We start from the raw sequence: 20212 nt of genomic DNA on the forward strand, positions 1-20212 counted from the left end.
GTACACGGAATCGATCGGGTGGCGGCCAGGCGAGCGTGCCAAGGAGGCGGCATCTGTTGGGACCTTGCTGTGGTGTTCTCGCGCGAGATGCTTGTCCTAGCGGAAGATCGAAAGTGCGTGAGCTAGCTTAGCACACAATGCTTAGCACATGAGAGGGTGGAGATCGACGGACCGCTTCTTTCGCTAGAAGCTGGAGACGGCACGGGCAAGTATCAACACGACTTGTCGGTCGTCAATGTGACTCAATACACGCACCATGCCGCACTGATGCGCCCACTCTGCTGTTTTCTGAAGCTCTCTTCGAGCGTCGGTCACCTTTGGTCTCGCAACGAAGGCTTGCACTCGACTGTGGCGGGACGCGTCGAGTGTGAGGCCATCCAGGGAAGCGCAGGCCGATTCTACGAAGTCTCGAAGGTCCGTATCGTGCACGGCGCGCTGCAAGATAGCGCGGTGCTCCTGCTCAGAGAAGAACTGTGCAACGTTGGCGCTGTCACGGCGCAGGTCCGCTTCGAAGTCCGTGAGGTTGATTCGGACTAGGTGGCCGTGTTTGATGGAAAGGTCATGCAGGATGGCGAGATTGAGGCGGCTTTTTGGATGCTGCCACGGCGGCTGGACATTGGGGTCCGGGTAAAGTGGCTTGAGAATGTCGAAGAAGAGGAGCCAGCCGATCGTCACATCGAGGATGTTGTCCTGCAAGGTGATCTGGTTGACCGTGAATGGCGACCTTCGGAGGACGGGCATTCGGGGTAGCAACCAGACGTAGTATCTTGCTTCGTCTTGTCTGCACGAGACCATGCGCAAGTCAGCGCGCAAACAAGGTCGAGATAATAAGTCTGACAAGACGCAGGACCAGCTCGCCGCCGCATCTCAAAAGCGTTGCGTGCTCACTCGAAGCATATGGCATTGTGGAAGTTGGTGTCTTCATACTGGGATGAGCGCAAGATGAGCATCCCACGTCTGCTCTTACGCGAGTCGCGAAGCGCACCTGGTTTCCCAAGCTGCGTGCGAAATCTAGCTTGTGAAGCGCAGAGAATATTGCACGTCGTGCCACTTGCCGGCGAGCACCCTCCGTCAGACTGGAAGGAAGGCCGTTCAGCTCGCTAGCGAGCTGCAACGCGATCGTGTCCTGCGAAGACCTCTGCCCAGTCAGCGCGACAATCTCAACCGCTCACCCAAAGTGGCGCACCTATTGCAAGTGCTTGAGAAGCAGCACCGTCAAGGGCGAGGGGCCGGGAACTGCCGCCGAGTCCTCGGCATTACGCCTCGACTCCTCCGCCCCCTCGTCCTCTTTGGCCATCGCCGCCTGCCACAGGACCCCGAGAGCAGTGACATCCGTGAGAGCAAGGACCATGTCCCGGTAGCCGGGGTCGTGCCCCGCTCCGGCATGGAGACGGGAGGCTGCATCAGCGAGACTGGCGAGGGCGGAAGGCAGTCGGAAGCAAAGCTCGATAGCGGCCCGTGCCGCTGTATCGACGATTTGATGCGCAGTCATGACCGCACGGAGCGAAGAGCAAGGAAAAAGCTCGGCAGAGACTGAGGCGCAGGGCTCACTCGTCCGTCGTCAATACTCCTGAACGGAACGGCCACGGAAAGCCCGAGACGAGGCTGTGCAGGCCTTGCGAGGCTTGCGCCAGAGACTTGATCGAAGCAACCAAGGGCATCGTGGTCGAGCGCAGCCAGGCGAACACGAAGTGCGCATTGCGAAGTCCACACTGCTCTTACTCACACCTCGCCACCGGGAAGAACTCGTGCTTCTGCTGTCGCGGCCGGCCCCGTCCGAGCGAAGCGACATGGTCTGGGATGCCGATACGCTCATGGGACGCAAAGTGCTTGTTCTGTTGCCGTACAAGAAATCAGAGCGGCACAGGCGAGGCGGTCACTGCGAAGAAGGTCGACCTGACGGACCACTTCTTCCGCGAGAAGCTAGAGCATCGAGGAGAGTCAGTCAGCGCATCGCCTGGACAACTGTGAAAGACGGGACGTGCAATGACACGCTGATGTGTCCAGAAAGCCGTGGACTGGAGTTCTGCCAGGGCATCTTTCGAATCCGGTCTCGCGCTGTACGCCTCATGGAGCCCGCGACTGAGCATGCGCGATACGATGCGATCGAGATCGCTGCCTGCCGAACGCACGAAGCCCTTGAGATCCGTGTCGCAGACGGCTTGCTGCAAGACGATGCGGTTCTCCTCAGCCGAGAAGAGCTGCCTGAGGTTGTCGTCGGTTGCTTGGAGACCGTCAAGGAAGTCGCGCAGCTCAAGGCAAGCAAGACTGCCGTGCTTTTCGGCAAAATCTTGCAGCACGACAAGGTGAAGACGAGGATGGGCGGGATCCGCATAGACCGCCTTGAGGATGTCGAAGAAAAGTAGCCAGCCAACCGCAACGTCGAAGAAGCGTCCTTGTACCTCAACCTTCGTGAGAATGCTGGGCGAGCTCAGGAAGACTGGCGAGCGATTGACGAGGCGGACGTGGAATGTGGCCGGGATTGGCCTGACGGAGTGTGCATGTCAGATGACGGAAATGCAGGAGTGCGTTATGCTTAATCCGACGTGCCGAAAGGTTCCATGTTCTGGCCGTAAGGCATCTCGCATTCCTTGAAACGTGATGGAGCCGTCAGAGTCGGATTTCGAGGGCTGCGGCGTACAACAAGGGTCAAAACTTGGTCATGTGGGATCGGAACGCTGACGCACGATCGAACCCAAATACTGTACAGGGAGGCAGCGATGCAGCGCGAAGAGTACGGCATTGCCGGTGAGCTGGCGGCGCGACGGCGGCGGCAGAGCGCGAACTTCTTTGAAGTTGCTGGCCCTGGCAGCGAGGCGTAATGTGATAGCGGACTGTACAGGTCCACTCAGTAAGATGTCGAGATGCTGCGCGGACCAGGACGCACTTGATGCATGTGCCGCAAGAGAAGTTTGGTCAGGCGCGAGGGTGCCTCGTTCTGCCGCCCGTGCCCGCCTTGCACATCCTCTACAGCTCGCCAGAGCGCGCCGAGTGCGGTGACTTCAGTGAGCAGAGGCACGAGGCCGCTGTAGCCTGCAGAAAATTGCGGGTTCTCCGCTGCATCGGCGAGGAAGCGGAGGCCAGCAGGCAGGTAAGAGCACAGCGCGATAGCGGTCTGCGCGGCGTTGTCGATGGTCGGCGGCACCTCCATAGGATTTTCAAACCAAACGAAGCAGAGGCGAGATGGACAAGCTCAGCATGGGGACGCCGCGGCGTCCTTCGCTCCTGTCGAACGTTCGGCTGCTCCGCAGCAAGGCGGTGCAGGCCGAGTCTCTCAGGAGACAGATTGACGCTTCTCGAGCTGAGAATACACTCTCTCGCAACGGTTGTCGAACGACCAGCGTTGTCTTGGTGTCAGCTTGCTCAGCGCGAGAGCATGTCGTAGTGCCCCGGTCCTGCAGGCAAAGAGAGTCAGTTCTTCCACGCATTTATGGGAGAGATGGCCAGGTCGCACGGTACAGCAGCGCCCCGTCGATACCCCTCTCGCCCCGCTTGGCCGCCTCCTCCTCGAATTCGACAAAGTTGACCTCGGCATCGTCCACTGCAGCACCGAATTGCGGCAAGCCCGACTGGTCGAGGTAGGCAATGCGCAGAGGCACTTGCAGCGCGCGCGTCAAAGCCGTGATCGCAAGGTGGTCGGCTTCGCGCGAGACGGCCTGAGGGCGACGAGCCGCGTAAGCGGTAGCGAGCAATCACACTGGGAGCAAGCCAGCGCGTACCTCGACATGATACTCGCAGAACTGGCGCATCGTCGGAGCACCGCCTTCCTGGATGAAGCGTGGGTCGTCGTCGAGCGCAAAGAGGAAGGGGGAGAACTCGTCCTCGTGCGTGCGCAGGTAGGCGGAGGTGATGAGGCGCAAAATGACGATGATGCAGCTACATGGAAGATCTATCAGTACTAGCAACTTGAAGCAGGGACATCGGGCTGCGCACCTGTTGGTCTCCTGGTCGTTTAAGGCTTCGAGGAGGCCTTCGCGCGTCAACCTCGCCTCGCCGTCTTTCCTCCTGCCGCCATCCTTCTCCTCCGGTCCCATGCGATACAGCAAGTCGCGCAGAGGTTCCCAGAAGTCCTCCCACACCATCTGCTCGAACCCGCTGGCCGTCAGGAGCGGGAGGAGCGAGTCGAACTTGGCGAACAGGTGCGCGGCGTGCGTTGGGTGGAGCGGGAGGTACGTTTCGAGAAGAGCAAAGACAAAGGAGCGGTAGAAGCAGTCGCCGTCGCCTCGAGCTCGTCGCAACGACGTCCACCCGTCGAGCCGGAGGCGCTCGACCTTGGCGCGGTACGCTGAACCCGCGGTGTACTCCTGGGCCAGGTCTGCGAGTGGCTCGAGCGAGCCCACGAGCGGTCGCTGGCTCGCCTCGTCGTCTTTGAGCTGCGCCGTGAGCTGGGCAATCTCGGCGTCCGTCAAGTCTCCGAGAGGACGATCCGGGTCGGGTGGGGCAGCCATGGTCGTCTGTACGGCGTATTGCGAGTTTCTGCAGCCTCTTCACGCACTTGCCAGCCCTGCTGAGCGAGTCGTAATGGTCGGCGGAAGAGGTGGAGCCCAAGAAGCGATGAGGACGGTCGCGCTTGACCACGCTCGCTCCTTCCCGCTGCGAGGCGCTCCGAAGGCTGATAAGAGTCTACACGGCCGCTGCACGCGTCCTGACGAACCGCTTGAGCGCTCCGCGCTCGTCTCGCTCCTCTGCACGTTCATCCGGGTTCTGCGACACCGCCGTCAAGCTGGTAGGACGACAAACAGCCCATCACGGGCACTGATCGCAAGTGCGTGTACGATGGTCCCATGCACGGAGGCGCCGCTGATGCTCGCTTTGTAGCCATGGCTCCGTCGGTCCTCTCGACCACACTCTCGCTCGTCGGGCTGCAGGTCGGCTCGCGACTGCTCTCCTTTGGGCTGAATCAGCTCCTGCTGCGCTCGACCTCGCCGCAGGCGTTCGGTGTCGCGACAATCCAGCTCGACACGTTGATGGGGACCGTCCTATTCCTCATCCGCGAAGGCATTCGCGGCGCAGTCGTCGTGAGTAGACGCGCACACAAATGTAATCGCTCTGCTCTGACCAGACATGTACGGTGCAGCGTACGCGGTCAAGCGGTGATGCCGCCGCCTCCACCCTGCAGCGCCAATCCCTCCTCATCCCTTCCCTCTTCATCGTCCCCGCCTCACTCGCCTACTTCGCCTACTTCCTCGTCTTCTCGCCCACGCCCATACCACCTTACTTCCCCACTTCGCTCGCATTGTACGGCATCTCGACAGTCATCGAGCTCGTCTCGGAGCAGCTCTACCTGCGTACCCTGCAGGATTGGCAGACGCTCACGTCGCGCCGCGTTCGCGTTGAAGGCATCGCCATCTTTGTCAAGGCCATCGGGACGCTCGTGACGGTGTGGAGCGTCCGCGAAGAAGACGCGCTGCTCGCTTTTGGCGTCGGCCAATTGGTCTACTCGTTGACGATCTGGGCGGGGCTCGCCTACATCGTGCCGACGCGACAGGCCGCGCCGGGCGCCAGTAAGGAACCAGCGGGCTCGTCAAGGTTCTTCGGCCTTCGACGAGTCGACGGGCGATACTTTGACCCCGCCATCACGGATCTCGGCTGGGCGTTGACGAAGCAGAGTGTCGTCAAGCAGCTCTTGACAGAGGGAGATAAGCTTGCTGTTGGCCGCTTCGGTTCGAGCGCCGACTTGGGCGGATACGCTGTTGCGCTCAATTACGGTGCGTTCCGTCGCACTCGCCTCGCGGAGTAGGAACCCGCCATTCACGCCATGCTGTCTCCTGACATGAGTATTCTATGGGCTCGCACAGGGTCTCTTGTCGCTCGCATCCTCTTCCAGCCTCTCGAGGAGTCATCTCGCCTATACTTTTCGTCGCTCTCGGCCGCTTCAGCACCGGCGCCTCCAGCACACACTGAACACCAGTCGGTCGATACTTCCTCGACTGTCCCGATCCGTCAATCGGCGCGCCCCTCTGGCGGACCTACCCTCGCCACCCTCTCCTCAGCAGCGTCTTACCTCCGTCTTCTCCTCCTCGTATACACCCACCTCGCCCTCATCTTCTGGCTAATCGCCCCAGCCTACACCACTCCGCTCCTGCACCTTCTCCTCGGCGCGCGCTGGTCGCGCACGTCCGCCGCGCCGCTCTTGCGCGCCTACGCCCTCTCCCTCCCCTTTATGGCGTTCAACGGCCTCACCGAAGCTTTCTTCCAATCGGTCGCGCCGCCGCGATGGATCCAGCGAGGAAGCGTCTGGATGTGTGTATGCGCTGCGGCTTTCGCCGGCACCGTGTGGGCGACGATGCGCTGGATGGGGATGGGCGCCGAGGGCCTCATCATTGCCAACTCGGTCAACCTTGCGCTCCGCACGGCCTTCTCGACTTGGTTCATGTGGACCTACTTCGACAAGGCTGTCGGGGCGCTGCGCGGCGGCGATGAAGGCAGAGACGTCCTCCGAACGCTCTCGTGGCGGAGGTGGACGCCGTCGATCCTTTCTCTCGCAGCGTCCAGCGCCGCGGGTTGGGCGTGCCGCAAGAGCGAGACGCGGTGGGAGGACGCGGTCTTCGTCAAGGGAGCTGGTGTACGCGCGACGGCGGAGCACCTCGCGTTCGGTGCGGCGGCGGGACTGGCGTGTCTCGGCGTTGTGTGCGTGGTCACTTTCACCCTGCTCTTACGTGCTCGCTCTGAGTACACTATGCTGACGTCCATGGACAACTGCAGAGCCTTCTCCCAGCGTGCCGAGATCCGGCAGTTGCTCGCTTCGATGCGCTCGAAGCGTAAGGCTGCATGACCTTGACGATGGACACGGCTTCCCGGTGCAAGAGGTCTTGGCTCAAATCACTCACAATCAGTTCGCTGCTGTTGCACGTCCGCGGCCGTGTCGCTCCGGACATTCCGCGGCCGTTCGCCTCCGCTGCGTTTCTGAGCATTCCTTGCGCTATTCTGCTGCCGAGCCCAATTGCCTCTTTTCGCTTTCTTTCGTCGTCCCGAGCATGTTTCCTTCACTCCATGCGGACGCCAGAGCCGCTGTCGGAATCGGCCAGCGCTTTCCCGACGCCGCAAGTCGAGCGAAGGAAGAGATCGAAGGCGGACGGCCCTCGCACTCGAGCGCAGCTTCCATCGACTGGGCAGCGATCTACGGCGGCTCCCAGCTCCTGCTCACGGAGGACGCAGCACTCGCTTCCTGGACGCTCGTGCACGGTCTGAACGTGTCAATGCTCGCGCAGTGGCTGTGCCGCAATCTTGAATCCGTACGAGCGTTCTTTCCCTCGAAGGCGGGCAGACTGACAGATCACGCAACAGGCGGAAGTGACATTTTACTAGACGACGAGCGACGGTTCGAATGCGTGCGAGAAGCAGGCCGTCTTCTGGCCGGTGCCCTACGCTTGCTTGCGAACATTGTCGAGAGAATTCCCTCGTGGGCACGTAACCCGTCAACTAGCGGATCAGACTTGAACTTGACGTTGGGACACACAGCGCCTCGGGACAAAGCACGAAGACAAAGGTATCCTCACCTTCACGGCGGATCACGGTCATGCTTCCGCCTCGTTCAGGGCGGTCATCAAGCTCAGCCCTATCAACCGCCTCAACGCCTACCAGCCCTTCGTATCAACTATTCCAATGACGCCTGGCGAGACGCCCGTACATCTCGTCAACGGCGTCCTGCTCTTGCTCGAGACCCTTTACCACGCGTGCGGAGACGATCGCGTGACCCGAGACCGGCAGGCCGATCCTGCACGCTTTTCCCGGATCGTCCTGCTCCATCAGCTCGCCAAAGTCAATGTGGCAGACCTCAACCTCACCCAAGCGCTCGCTGAAAGGCCATGGGAGCAGCTGCACAGACAGTTCGTGTATCGATACCACGAGCTCGTCCGATGGGCTGCGGTCGATCGGCACTTTGAGCAGCTCCATCTACCCGTCAGTGAATGGCTGGTGGACGCGATGCACCCGGACCCCGAGCAACAACGTCGTGAACAAGTGGCGCTAGTATACCAGGAGGTGCAGGAGGCCTTTGAGGCCTGTCGCCAGTACGCTGGTGTAAGTGCATGCCCATGGCATTCTGTTCAGCGCTGACAGGTCTGCTGCGCCGACACAGCTCATTGCCGAACACATCGTCCGTGCCTGCTCTTCCCCTTTTGGCGATGACCAGCTCGAGCCTGTCCACTGACCAAAACCCCCTGCCAGAATACTGCGTACCCAGAGCATCCCCGGCTGCATACCGAGCTGGACTCACTCGGCCGCGGCAGCTCGAAGGGCAAGGCTGCCTGCACGCCCGTCGCAAGGTGGTTGTGAAGCAGGGCAACAACGCCGGGCGCTGGTCGCATTCTATAGCAGCAATTTGTAATGTGAAAGACCAGGACAATCAAGCCTCGCTGGAGAGCACAGATACTAGGAAGCGAGCCGCTGCGGCGCTGTTGAGATGAGAAGCGTCTCGATGCGTGACGGGGCGTTCGATCCATGCAAGCCCTGCATCAACAGCACTGAGTGGATCCATCGAGCTGCTGCTCCACCCAGTCGAGCGATGTGCGCCCATGTCGAGAAAGCCAACCTTGGACGTCGCCTCTTCGCCGTTGACATTTCGCATCGACGCCCGTCGCGTGGCTCGCGCAGATGTCGCAGCGCATGCAGGGCAAGAGCGTCAAGCGCGCTCGCGTCATGGGCGGCGGGCTCATGAGCGCACACGGTCCCGTTCCGTCGTCTCCTCCGGGCGAGGACGACGTCGACGAATCTCTTCCTACCCGCCAGCCGCTCTTCCGCGCCGAGGTCGACTCGGACGATCCTGACGCAGACGACGCGGCCGACTTCGAACCCGTCGCTTCGACATCAACGGCCCCACCACCGTCGGCTGCACCGCCTCCTTCTGTACCCGTTCTCTCGTTCAACGGGCAGACCGCCTCGAGGGTCTCGCACCTCCCACCACCGCCAAAGAAGAAGCAGAAGACGGGCGTCAAGGCGGCAGGGGAAGCTGACGGCAATGACCATGACGGCGCAGAAGGCGCGACTCGCGGGAAGGGCAAGGGCCGCTCACGAGGACGAGGAGGGGGGGCTGCAGGCGCAGGCCGAGGCAAAGGCAAGAGCAAGACGGACCGCCAAACGATGGAGCGTCTCCTCGAGCCGACAGTCGACTTTCCAGAACACTTTGTTCAGCTCGAGAAGACATTCAAGGTGCGTTCTGTGACCCTCCCCGTATCGTGCGCCAGTTCCTTCTGACACTCATGTACTTTACAGGCTTTGAACACGGTCTACACCTTTTGCTCCGCTCGCAAAAGCATGGCAACCACATTCGAGGTCCTGAAAGGCAGCGTTGAGAATCTCATCAAGCGGTTCGTCAACGCTCTTGCCGCTCAACAGTGAAATACGTCGCTGATCTGCAACTGCACAGTCCGCTCGAGATGCACGACATCGCCCAGATCAAGTCACTTCTCCCCGAGCTGGTCTCGTTCGCCTACATCGACTCGCAGCACTTGCGTGTTCACGCCGCCGCCGCTGCAGACGAAGACGAGGATGACCGCACGTCAAAGCGCGAGCGCAAGAATCGCGAGCTCGATGAAGCTTATCGCGCTGGTGGCGTGGGCGAGGAGGCGCGCGAGATGGACGGGAAGAAAACCGGCGAGACTGTCCTGCTCTTTTCGTTCCACGATGGCGAGCTCAAGAGCGACAACGGCGTCGGCAAGATCTTCAACCGCAAGTTCTCGTGCGTCTGGTCTGATCTTCCTTATCCTGAACATGCTCTCTCTGAACTGACTACTTGCACGACGGCAGGCGCAAGAAGAAGGGCGACAACTCGCCTTCGCCGCTTCCTTCGGCCAAAGAGCAGCCAAAGTTCTCCGCCCAGACAATGACGGTCCTCATCAACAAGCGCAATGCCAAGTTCCGTTCGGCCGTCTCCGACCTCTTGATCGCCTGCTCATCGCACAACCCGCCGCTCGACCCGATTGAGCTGCTCCTCGAGGCGACTGAGGAAAACCTACCTGTACATCCGGACGAGCTGCTCACCGAGGACGACAAGCGTTCGCGCGGCGCAAAAGAACGCCGGGAGGAGCTCGAATTCCTGCAGCGAAACCCGGACCTGCGGCCTTCGATCCGCAGCATCATCGAGGACATGATGGGCGACGAGGACATGTACAGGAATCAGATTGTGCCGAATGGGCACCGCACATTGGAAGCGCGAGATGCGGTGTACGGTGCGCCGAATAGCTCAGAGGCTCTCGCCCGACGCTCGCTGATCGTTGCGTTACAGGCGAGCTCAACCACGCTCTTTCCGACGCTCTGACGGACGCTCTACTCGCGACAAAGCGCATTCAGCCCGGCCAGCTATACTCGCACCAGGCCGCCGCCGTCAACGCTCTTCATCCCTCGTATGAACACCCCTACGGTCAGCACGTGATCGTGTCGACCTCGACGTCATCTGGCAAGTCGCTCATCTACCAAATCCCGGTCGTACAAGCCCTTGAAGAGGACCCCGACGCGACGGCGCTGTACGTCTTCCCGACCAAGGCGCTCGCGCAGGACCAGAAGCGCTCGCTTGGTGAGCTCATCAGCGGCGTTGACGGTCTAGAAGGCGTCAAGATTGCCACGTTCGACGGCGACACACCTCGTGACGATCGCGACTACATCCGCGAACATGTTAACGTCGTGCGTTCTTGCGCTCCCATTCAGACGCGCACTCTTCCTGACCTGCGCTTGCCAGATCTTCACGAACCCGGACATGCTACACATCACAATCCTTCCGCAAGAAGAGCGCTGGCGCCGCTTCTTTCGCAAGCTTCGCTTCGTTGTTGTCGACGAACTGCACATCTACTCGGGCCTGTTTGGCTGCCACGTTGCCTTCGTCATGCGCCGGTGCGCCCTCTCTGCTAGTGCATCCGAAGTCGGGAGCGCTCATCCGTCGTTGCTGCAGGCTGCGCCGCATCTGCGCCGCGGTTGGAAACCGGCACGTCCAGTTTGTTTCCTGCTCTGCAACCATCGCCAACCCCGTCGAGGTACGTCTATCTAGGTCGCCGCTGCTGAACTTTCGCTGACATGATATCACGCAGCATATGCAAACGATTTTCGGCGTCGAAGATATTGTGCTTATCGACGAGGATGGCTCGCCTTGCGGGCAGAAGGTGCGCTTCTATCCTCTCGCGCGTTCCGCACCATACTGACGCCTATCTGCCCGCAGGAGTTCCTCGTATGGAACCCGCCCTACATCGACGACATCGATACGCGGCAGGGCCGCATTTCCACCATCACCGAGACGAGTCGGGTTTTCCGCTTCCTCATGGAGCGCGGCCTTCGTGTGATCGTCTTCTGCCGAGTGCGTGCCTCCGGCCCTTCTCACTGTAGGTGCCGTGCTCACCTCTCGCTGCACACAGGTTCGTATGCAGTGCGAGATCCTCATGCGCCAAGTCAAGCAAGACTTGATGGTTGACGGCAGGAGCGACATGGCGACGCGCATCATGTCGTACCGCTCGGGCTACAGCGCCGAGGTATGGGCCATCTCGACTATAAGCCAGAGTCATACTTACGCGCCCTTCCAACAGGACCGCCGCAAGATCGAGCAGGAGATGTTTTCCGGTCGGCTGCTCGGCGTCGTCGCGACGACCGCTCTCGAGCTCGGGATCGACATCGGCAGTCTCGACGCTGTCATCACTGTCGGCTTCCCCTACACTCTCCCAGGACTCCGACAGCAGGCCGGCCGAGCCGGTCGCCGCAACAAGGACTCGCTCGCGATGCTCATCTGCGACCCGTTCCCGCTCGATCAGCATTACGCGCGCAACCCCGACTTGATCTTTACGAGCCCGTTCCAGAACATGAGCCTCGACCTCGACAACCCGCTCGTGCTCGAGGCGCACATCCAGTGCGCAGCGGACGAGATCCCGCTCCATCCCGTCGAAGACGCGGTGTACTTCACCGGCGGCGACGAAGACAAGCTGCGGCGGCTCTGTCTGCAGCGTCTCGTCGGCGACGACGACGGGTTTTACCACTGTCACCCTCGATTCAAACCGAATCCGGCTCGCGTCGTCCCGATCCGCAACACCGAGGACGAGTCCTATACGATTGTCGACATTACGCACGGCAAGACCGTCGTTATCGAGGAGGTCGAGACGAGTCGCGCCATCTTCACGACCTACGAAGGCGGCGTGTACATGCACATGGGCAGGACTTTCCTCGTGCGCGAGGTCAATCACGACCGCAAGATCGCAAAGGTCGAGGAGGCGACGCTCGAGTGGCGCACGCGCCAGCGCAGCTATGTGTGCGTCTGCTCAACGCTGATGTAGTAGCTAAGAGGCTAACGCTACTCCCGTGCGCAGCAACATCGACCCGGTCGAGCCGCTCTCCATCCGCGAGGTCAAGGGCGGCGCGACGACCGCTTCGTACGGCGAAGTCAAGAGTGAGCTCCGCATACCAACTTGACTGTACATGAGCTCATCATCAACGTTTGCACAGTCGAGGCGATCGTGTTTGGCTTTTTCAAGGTCGACCGCAGGGTGCGTTTCTCGTTTCCCTCGCCGACTCAAACCCGCTTCCACGCCAATCCCTTTCCCGCACGCAGAACAACATCCTAGACACGGTCGACATCCACGCGCCGCCCTACGTGCGCTCGTCGCACGGTTTGTGGGTCGAAGTCCCGAAGGAAGCGCTCGAGATCCTCCTGCTCAAGAACTTCCACCCGGCGGCGTCGATCCACGCGGCCGAGCACGCGCTCCTCAGCCTCACGCCTGTGTTTGCCATGTGCGCCGAGGGCGACGTGCGCACCGAGTGCAAGAGCCCCGAGAAGGAGATGTCGAGCGTGACGACGACGCGGAAACGGCCCGCGCGGTGCGTCTCTCCTCCCCCTCTTTCGCCCTACTCCCGACTCACTGGCGAATGAGCGCATGCAGACTCATTCTGTACGACACGGCGGGCAAGTCGGGCGGGATCTGCGCAAAGGTGTTTGATCACATCTCGACGCTCGTCGCCCAGGCGGCAGACACGATCGCCAACTGCCGCTGCTCCGAGGGCTGCCCTTCCTGTGCGCAGTCTTCACCGCCTCTCTTGAGTCGCGAAAGACACGCACGCTAAAGCCCGTAACCCCCCGCGCAGGCGTCGCGTCGCACATCTGCTCCGGCGCCAACACGATCGTCTCGAAGCTCGGCGCCCTCATCGTGCTCGACGCGATCCTCGGCCGCCCGATCGACGTCGACTCGATCCCGCAGCAGCAGCTCGCCGTCGGCGTCACGCCGGGCGGGCCGGGCGCGACGATCGACCTCGAGGGCGCGGGCGTCAGTCGCGCGGTGCTTGGCGAGGTCCGGAGGAGGGAGGCAGAGGCGGCGGCGGGAGGAGGAGGGAAGGCGGGAGGGGCGCGGCTAGAGGAGCTGCAGGAGGAGGACGAGGTCGACGAGGACGAGCTGCGCGAGCGCGATCGCGCGCTCGCAGAGCTCTTTGGTCGCGCCAGCGCTGCGCCGACAACTGACGACCGCATTGTCGGCGTTGACGGCGCGCAGGGGGAGGCGCCGAGTAACGAGCGCGAGACGGAGCGGGAGAATGAGCCGTGGAGGCTGAGCGAGACGGGTGGGTTCCTCCGAGGCGTGTAGCCATTCCATGATCCCGTGTGTCAGTAGAGTGCTGTGTCGTCCCTCTTTTGTCACCCCTGTCCTTTGTATCGCTTTGCTCCTCACACTGCTCATGTTGGCGCGAGAGGACCAAAGGGAGACACGACGAATCTTACACACGACCTGACCGCTCTGCAAGCCACACCGGCGAGGTCTACGCCGTCGGCTGCACCTCCTTCGAGTCGTCGCGCGAGAGGTAGAAGCCCTCGAGGAACGTGTCGGGCCGTGCTGTGCGGTTCAAAGGAGAGGAGAAGTCAGCGAGGTGAGGGCGACGCAGTCGGCGCGAGATGAGGGGACGAACCTGGCAGCTGATGTTTGCGCGTTGCGCAAGGGTAGAGGGAGAGCGTCAGCCTCTGATGTTACCATATGCGGCGGGAGAAAGCAGAGAGAGCTGCCTCGGAGTGCAGTAGTCGCGAGACGCACCTCCTCCTTCGAGAACCACCGCAGGACATGGCTGTGGGTCGAGCGTCGTCAATACACTTGATTGGATGCCAGGGCAAGCTTCGAAGGCGCACCTGTCCATCTTCCAGCAGTTGAGGGTCTGCACACCGGTTCGGGAGGCGAGTTCACCAGCATCAGCATCGAGACCGCGCGCGGGTGACCACGCTCCTGGTAGTCCCAGAACGCACCTCCTGGAGGTCCTGGTAGCCCTTGAGGAGGAGGACGTCGAGGGCCTTGATGTCGTCGACGGCGCGGTTGCGCTCGTACTCCTCGCGGACCTTTGCGCGGATGGCGTAGGCGGGGACGTTGAGGGCGTAGAGCTGGACGATCTCGGGGGCTGTGTGCGGTGCCTCCTGCGGTCAGTCGGGGGGTGGGGCCTGGCAGGGGGAGTGAGGAGGGGGAGACGGGCCTGCGCGGTACCAGCTGCGGTAGAGGGAGCGGGAGCGGGCCTGGGCGATGTCCCAGGACGCGCTGGACGAGGTGACGCGGGCCAGGCGGGAGGGAATGGTCGTCATTGCGCCGAGTGGTGCGAGTCGAGGCGGACCAAGGCAACTCGGCGAATCGGTCGGCGGGGAGAAGCGCCAGCCGCTCTCTCGTGCAGGGACACTCAACTGCGAGCAGCGAAAGAGACTGGGACTAGGCTTGGGTAGTACTTGGACCCCCGCTGCCAGCTCCTCTGCTTCTCCTCCCCTCCCCCTCCTCCTCCTCCTCCTCCCTACTCTGCCTCGGACTGTTGTCTCTCGGACACCCGTTCTCGAGCCATGGCCCAGCCCGCCGTCATCGGGCCCTCGCTCACCGGCGTCGGCAGGCACTGGCAGACCCAGCTCGCGCTCGCCGTCTCGTTCCTCCGCCAGCTCAACGGCCCCATCCGCCTCGAGGACCTCGCCATCCGCTCGGGCGTAGAGGCCCTCTTGCACAACCACGAGCTCATCCAGGGCCTCCAGAACCACGACCGCGTCCGTTACGACGAGCGCACTGGGCTCTTCAGCTACCGCGTGAGTCGCGCGCCGCTCCACTTCGTCCTTGCTCGGCGCTTGCAGCAGTCTTTGCTGCAGATCGTGCTGCTCAAACAGGAAGTGCGACTCAACAACTGACTCGCGCTCCCTCTGCTCGCAGCCCGACTACATCCTCTCGTCGAAAGCCGACCTCCTCATCCTCCTGCGGCGGCACTCTCCGCAGGGCGGCCTCCCCGTCAAGAAGCTGCGCGAGTCGTGGAGCGGCGTCAACGCCGCGATCGAAGAGCTCGAGCGCGAGGGCCGGATCCTCGTCACGCGCACGGGAAAGACCGAGGCGGCCGAGAAGGAGGGGCAGATGAAAATGGTCTTTCTCGACGACGTCGGGAGGGACAAGGACCCGCTCGACCAGGGTGCGTCTCCATTATTCGGCGACGGAGGCGAGCCTGCGAAGGCGAGGGCACCCTAGCGATGCCTTACCTCGCTGCGTCTCCCTGCAGTTTCTCCGAACACTGACTAAACTTGCCGCGACGGCCATTCCTGCGCCTCGCAGAGTTCAAGGACCTGTGGCGCTCGCTCAAGACGCCCATAGGCGACGACCTCGCGCAAGAACTGCAAGCCGGTGCGCGACGCTTCCGCTCACCCGCGGGCCCCAGCAGTGTGACTGACCTCCACCATCTCTGCTTTCCTCCCCCTTCCCCTGCTCCTCCACATCCTCTACCCCTCCCTTCATCTGCCGCCTCCCTGCACGCCCGCAGCCGGACTCACCGCCTCGTCCGGAGCTGCCCCACCCCCGACCACGACGAAGAAGAAGGCGGGCAAGGGACGCAAGGGACCCGGCAGCTCGAACCGCCGCTTCAAGATTACCAACACGCATCTCAAGGACCAGGGGATCGACCTCTCGAAGGACTATGTCCCGCAGAACCGGTGAGGGTGGAGCGCTTGCGACGGTGGCCTGGAGAACGTGGGGAGAGGGAGGGGAAATCGTTGTTGTACTACTGCCCGCATTCGCCTCTTTGCCGTGTATCTCGTTCATTTGCAACAGTGTCTCTGCATTGCACCATCCTTTCAGCGAACAAAAGTCTGAGACACGGTTTGCATCGCCATCATCTCTTGGACGCCGTTCGGTTCCCCTCGTTGCGGCACCTTTCTCCACTTTCTGCGCAGACTGGGATGGCTTCGCACGGCGTAAGCACGCCCTCTGGCGCAGCTTCGACGCCCTCGAAGCGCCGCCTGTCGTCGCGCAGGCTCGTGCCCGAGGGAGAGGGCGAGTCGTCGGTGCGTCTCGGGTCGCCTTGCCTGTGCTGCCCAGCCTGCTTGAGTGGGCAGACGAGGTGGCTCTTGCTGCGTGTCGTACCCACTGACGCTCCCGCGCGCTCGTGCGCCCCCGCAGCGCGAAGCCTCTGCCGAATCCAACGACGAGCCGTCGCCCTCTGGCCTCGAAGACGACGACGACGAGGACGACGACGTGCTGCCTTCGCGCTCGGCAGACCCGACCGCTGCGGCCATTGCGGCGGGGCTCGACGGCGTCCGGCTCGGGACACCCAGGGCGGGCGGGTCGGGTGCACCACCTGCGGCCGCGGGCGAAGGCTACGACTCTGCTGGCCGTGCGCCCCTCTTTCCCCTCTCGCCCAGACCCTCCCAGCTGACCCTCGAGGCGGGGGATACCGCGCGCGCGCAGACGACGGCGACATCTCTTCCGCGACGGCCAACTCATCGACGACGGCCGCGCGCCTCGCGACGCACCCTCACGCGTTCCGCGCGCCCGTAAACCTGCCCCCGCCGCACCTCCTCCACCACCAGGCGTCGTACCGCTCGTCGGCCTCGGCCTCGGCGTCTGGCGCGGACGGCGAGTACTCGCCCAGCCCGAGCCCGAGTGCGAGCCCGCCCCTGACCGAGACCGAAACGGATGGCGACGCCGCGGCGGCGGCGGGGGCGGCGAGGGCGGGCGCAGGTGGACAGAGCGGGTGGGGAGACCGGCAGGGAGAGGTCATGTGGGCGCCGGCGCCGAGCGGGTTCTTGAGCAACCTCACGGCCGAGGAGATCCAGGTGCGCTCTCGTTTCGCCGCTTCCCTGCCTCTTGCGCTGAGCGGCAACGGTGACTGATGGGACGTCGCTCGCACAGGAGCACATTCGGAACGCGATCGCGGGGCATCAGGGGCGGCAATACAAGATCAAGCAGCCGCCGACGGACCGGCCTGTACGCATTTATGCTGACGGCGTGTACGACCTGTTGCACTGTGCGTCGCGCCCTCTCGTGTGCACATGATCGTCGTGCGGGCTGCTTAGCCCGCGACAGGCATGGTCCCGAGCGATCGCTGACGCGCTGCCTCGCTTCCCTCCGTGCCGCAGACGGCCACATGCTCCAGCTGCGCCAATGCAAGCTCGCCTTCCCCTCGGTGCACCTCCTCGTCGGCGTGTGCTCTTCGTCCCTCGTCCGCGCGCACAAGGCCAACCCGGTCCTCTCGTCGCAAGAGCGGTACGAGTCGGTGCGGCACCTGCGCTGGGTCGACGAGGTCGTCGAGGACGCACCGTGGAACGTCGACCAGGCCTTCATCGACAAGTGGCAGATCGACTATGTCGCGCACGACGAGGAGCCGTACGCGAGCGCGGGGCAGGAGGACGTGTATGCGTATGCCAAGTCGATCGGTGCGTCGGCTAGCGTCGCTTCTACGCTCTTCACGGGTCTGTTATGATGCTGATTTGCGGTCGTCACGCTGTCCCTTGTACAGGCGCATTCCTCCCGACAAAGCGCACAAACGGCGTCTCGACTTCAGAACTGCTGCAGCGTAGTGCGTCTTCCCGCTCGCACATCTCAGGCATCGTCCGAGCTGACGAGGCACCGGTCCCTCCTGAGCAGTCGTCGAGGGCTACCGCGAAGGCGACTACGACTCGAAGCTGCGCAAGATCGGGCACCCCGAGTTGTGCTCGCGCCAGGGCAGCGTCGCAGGGAGCGCGACGGGCGCGCCACCGACCATCTCGAGGCGCGACAGCAATGCACAGTGAGGTTGGGTTGCGGCGTGTCGGCGCAAAGTGTACCATAGGCGGTTCTCTCCCGCGTCTGCCAAGCGGGTGCTGTGCAGTGTTTGCGCTCCTCTATCGATCGGTAATGCAAGTTGCAGTTGAGTGTCACAGTCTGAGTGTGTTCTTGGCGACCCAGTGAGCGGAAGCGTGTGGAAGCGCTCCGTCGGAATGCGAGATGTACGTTGGTGGACGCCCTCCCTCGGCGTCTTGTCCTGCTGTCGCTTGAGTCTTGTAGAGTCGCTGTCAGCCACATAGCTCTGCGTGGTCTCCTGAGTCTCGGTGTCCCGTGTCATCCCCAACGCGCTCGCACCGCTTCGCACTCCGCAGACCGCTCTCTTCTCAGCATCCTGCTCTGAAGCGCTACAGGCCCGTGCGACGGTCCGATGCCTCGACAGCGCTCGCGCACGCAGCCAATGCCCTCTTCGCGAGGTGCGCCCACGCTGCCTGCCCACCTCGTCAAGCTCGTCGTCGACAACCTCGACATCTACAGCGCGGAGGGCCTCAACGCGCTCGCTTGCGTGAGTCGCAGCAGTAGGACGCTGCGCTCCGTCGCCTTGCCGCGCTTGCACGGGACACTTGTCATTTACGGCCAGCGCGCGGGCGGCATCCAGCACTTGACAGGCTTCTTGCAGAAGCTGCTCGCCATGATCAAAGCCGGCTCCGGCTCGGCGTCAAGGAGCCGCAGCGCAGAACGGGCGCATACCGATCCCTTTTTCGATCGCTCGAGCTTGGCGCACCTCGCTGTTCTCGAGGCGGACCGGACGGCTGCGGCGCTCGTCAAGGACTTGACCTACTTTGGCCCGATCGAGGGCGCCGACATTGCGCGTGGAGTCAAACGCTGCTTGCGCGCGTGTCCGAGCATCGAGGCGGTGTGGCTGCAGCGGCCAGGCGGGGGCAAGCCGGACACGCGGAAGGACTTGCGCGAGCGCCACCACGCCGCCGACGACTCGGATGGGTCCCGTGCATTCGACGAATCCTCGGATGACGAGATGTCCGAGTACGACGACTCCGACGACGAAGGCAGCGCTCCGATGCCGCTCGTCCTTGCGACGTTTCACGAGGTCCGGCCCAATCTCGAGCGACTGGCCGTCCGGGGTCTCCGTTCGACGTACGACGGGATTGCGAGCGCACTCGAGTCCATCGCGCGCTTCCAGCGCCTCCAGCACCTGTCGCTGTCGACGCAGTGGAGTGACGACTACTACGACATGCCCGTCTATCCCGTCCTGCCGTCTTTCCCCTTCCGTCTCCGCTCGCTGTCGTTCGGCACGTCGCTCGATTTCGAGCTCTTCATTCGTCTGACGGCCAACTCGCACGCGTCGCTCGTCACGCTCGAGATCGCCATCCGCGGCGACCCGATCGACCTCGCACCCTTCATCAACCTCGAATACCTCGTCATCCGCTACGCCGACGAGGAGGTCGTGCACGAGACGCTCGCCAGCGCTCCACGCAGCATACGCGTGCTCGAGCTGCGCGAGTCGCACAATCTTAGCTGTTCGCAGCGGGTCTTTGACCGCAGGCACGCTCCCTCCAACGATTCGGACGAGGATGACGAGTCCGCGAGCGACAGCGAGTCACTAGAGCGCCTCCGGCGCCGTTCTTCGACGTCCGGCAGGATAGACGAGCCGTTTGGCAGGCTCCTGCGCGCCCTACCGCCGCAAATCCAGCGCCTCTCGCTCGCGTTTGCCCTCACGACAGACGGCGCAAAGACCCAATTCGCCCTCCTCGACGTACTCGCACTGCCGCACGACGAGTGGCTGCCCGACCTGCGCGTGCTGGACGTCGGGTACGATCGCGAGTGGGAGGCGGAGGCTGAACGCAAGGAGAGGCGACAGCTGCGCGCCGAGCGCCGCGCTATCGCTTCCGCCTGTAAGAAGCGCGGCATCAGGCTAGGGGAGAAGAAGCACGACTGGGAGGCGGAGGAGGCGGAACAAGGAAGTATGCCACGCAAGATGTAGCTGCGGGCACCATGGGACTCTGCAAGGCTACGCTATTCCGCCCCAAGTGGTGATGGACCGGACATATGTCACTCTGCTACAAGCCGCTACATGTCCAGGTGGCTCTTGCGGTTCCTGGTTGCCGTCTTGCGCCGCCTCAGTTCGTCCTCGAGCCACTTTTGCTTGACCTTCTCCCACAACCAGCCGACCACCGCTTTGTGCTTCTCCAGCTCAGCCTGCAGATTCCTTCTCGTCTGCTCCTTCTTGTGAACCTCGGTCTGCCAGAGCTGGGCCCGCT

At 62.8% G+C, this 20212-nt stretch overlaps 8 protein-coding genes across 8 annotated transcripts; 5 read left to right on the top strand and 3 right to left on the bottom strand.

Annotated features, from left to right (window-relative positions):
• Nucleotides 1–1718: 1718 nt before the first annotated feature.
• On the bottom strand, nt 1719–3151 carry JCM10292_005017 (uncharacterized protein; the record flags this gene model as incomplete). The annotated part of the gene is made up of 6 exons (XM_076649941.1): nt 1719–1835; nt 1906–1923; nt 2133–2487; nt 2599–2630; nt 2688–2834; nt 2888–3151. The coding sequence occupies 6 exons, from the start codon at nt 3149–3151 to the stop codon at nt 1719–1721; spliced, it is 933 nt and encodes a 310-aa protein (XP_076504581.1).
• A 212-nt stretch (nt 3152–3363) lies between these two features.
• On the bottom strand, nt 3364–4448 carry JCM10292_005018 (OTU family ubiquitin thioesterase; the record flags this gene model as incomplete). Its single annotated transcript, XM_076649942.1, has 4 exons — nt 3364–3395; nt 3455–3656; nt 3720–3876; nt 3934–4448. 4 exons carry the CDS (start codon nt 4446–4448, stop codon nt 3364–3366), a joined length of 906 nt encoding a protein of 301 aa, XP_076504582.1.
• A 372-nt stretch (nt 4449–4820) lies between these two features.
• Nucleotides 4821–6775, top strand: RFT1 (glycolipid translocation protein; the record flags this gene model as incomplete). Its single annotated transcript, XM_076649943.1, has 4 exons — nt 4821–5018; nt 5078–5708; nt 5799–6630; nt 6706–6775. The coding sequence occupies 4 exons, from the start codon at nt 4821–4823 to the stop codon at nt 6773–6775; spliced, it is 1731 nt and encodes a 576-aa protein (XP_076504583.1).
• Nucleotides 6776–8595: 1820 nt separating this feature from the next.
• Nucleotides 8596–13544, top strand: HRQ1 (ATP-dependent 3'-5' DNA helicase; the record flags this gene model as incomplete). Its single annotated transcript, XM_076649944.1, has 16 exons — nt 8596–9150; nt 9214–9308; nt 9368–9679; nt 9748–10169; nt 10226–10620; nt 10676–10827; nt 10886–10967; nt 11022–11093; nt 11150–11284; nt 11343–11456; nt 11511–12223; nt 12282–12361; nt 12418–12458; nt 12524–12789; nt 12852–12982; nt 13054–13544. 16 exons carry the CDS (start codon nt 8596–8598, stop codon nt 13542–13544), a joined length of 4056 nt encoding a protein of 1351 aa, XP_076504584.1.
• Nucleotides 13545–13716: 172 nt separating this feature from the next.
• JCM10292_005021 (NADH dehydrogenase [ubiquinone] 1 alpha subcomplex subunit 6) lies at nt 13717–14518 on the bottom strand (the record flags this gene model as incomplete). The annotated part of the gene is made up of 6 exons (XM_076649945.1): nt 13717–13790; nt 13864–13915; nt 13986–14016; nt 14078–14103; nt 14192–14340; nt 14413–14518. 6 exons carry the CDS (start codon nt 14516–14518, stop codon nt 13717–13719), a joined length of 438 nt encoding a protein of 145 aa, XP_076504585.1.
• A 246-nt stretch (nt 14519–14764) lies between these two features.
• Nucleotides 14765–15887, top strand: TFA2 (transcription factor TFIIE subunit TFA2; the record flags this gene model as incomplete). Its single annotated transcript, XM_076649946.1, has 4 exons — nt 14765–14998; nt 15120–15369; nt 15510–15578; nt 15715–15887. The coding sequence occupies 4 exons, from the start codon at nt 14765–14767 to the stop codon at nt 15885–15887; spliced, it is 726 nt and encodes a 241-aa protein (XP_076504586.1).
• Nucleotides 15888–16129: 242 nt separating this feature from the next.
• JCM10292_005023 (choline-phosphate cytidylyltransferase) lies at nt 16130–17962 on the top strand (the record flags this gene model as incomplete). Its single annotated transcript, XM_076649947.1, has 7 exons — nt 16130–16234; nt 16350–16563; nt 16638–17005; nt 17082–17196; nt 17309–17605; nt 17689–17748; nt 17817–17962. The coding sequence occupies 7 exons, from the start codon at nt 16130–16132 to the stop codon at nt 17960–17962; spliced, it is 1305 nt and encodes a 434-aa protein (XP_076504587.1).
• A 431-nt stretch (nt 17963–18393) lies between these two features.
• Nucleotides 18394–19935, top strand: JCM10292_005024 (uncharacterized protein; the record flags this gene model as incomplete). Its single annotated transcript, XM_076649948.1, has 1 exon — nt 18394–19935. One exon carries the CDS (start codon nt 18394–18396, stop codon nt 19933–19935), a length of 1542 nt encoding a protein of 513 aa, XP_076504588.1.
• Between the last annotated feature and the right edge of the window lie 277 nt (nt 19936–20212).

The sequence above is a fragment of the Rhodotorula paludigena genome (genome assembly GCF_050403205.1).
Source record: "Rhodotorula paludigena JCM10292 DNA, Rt_paludigena_JCM10292v1_ctg29, whole genome shotgun sequence".
Taxonomy (NCBI): domain Eukaryota; kingdom Fungi; phylum Basidiomycota; class Microbotryomycetes; order Sporidiobolales; family Sporidiobolaceae; genus Rhodotorula; species Rhodotorula paludigena.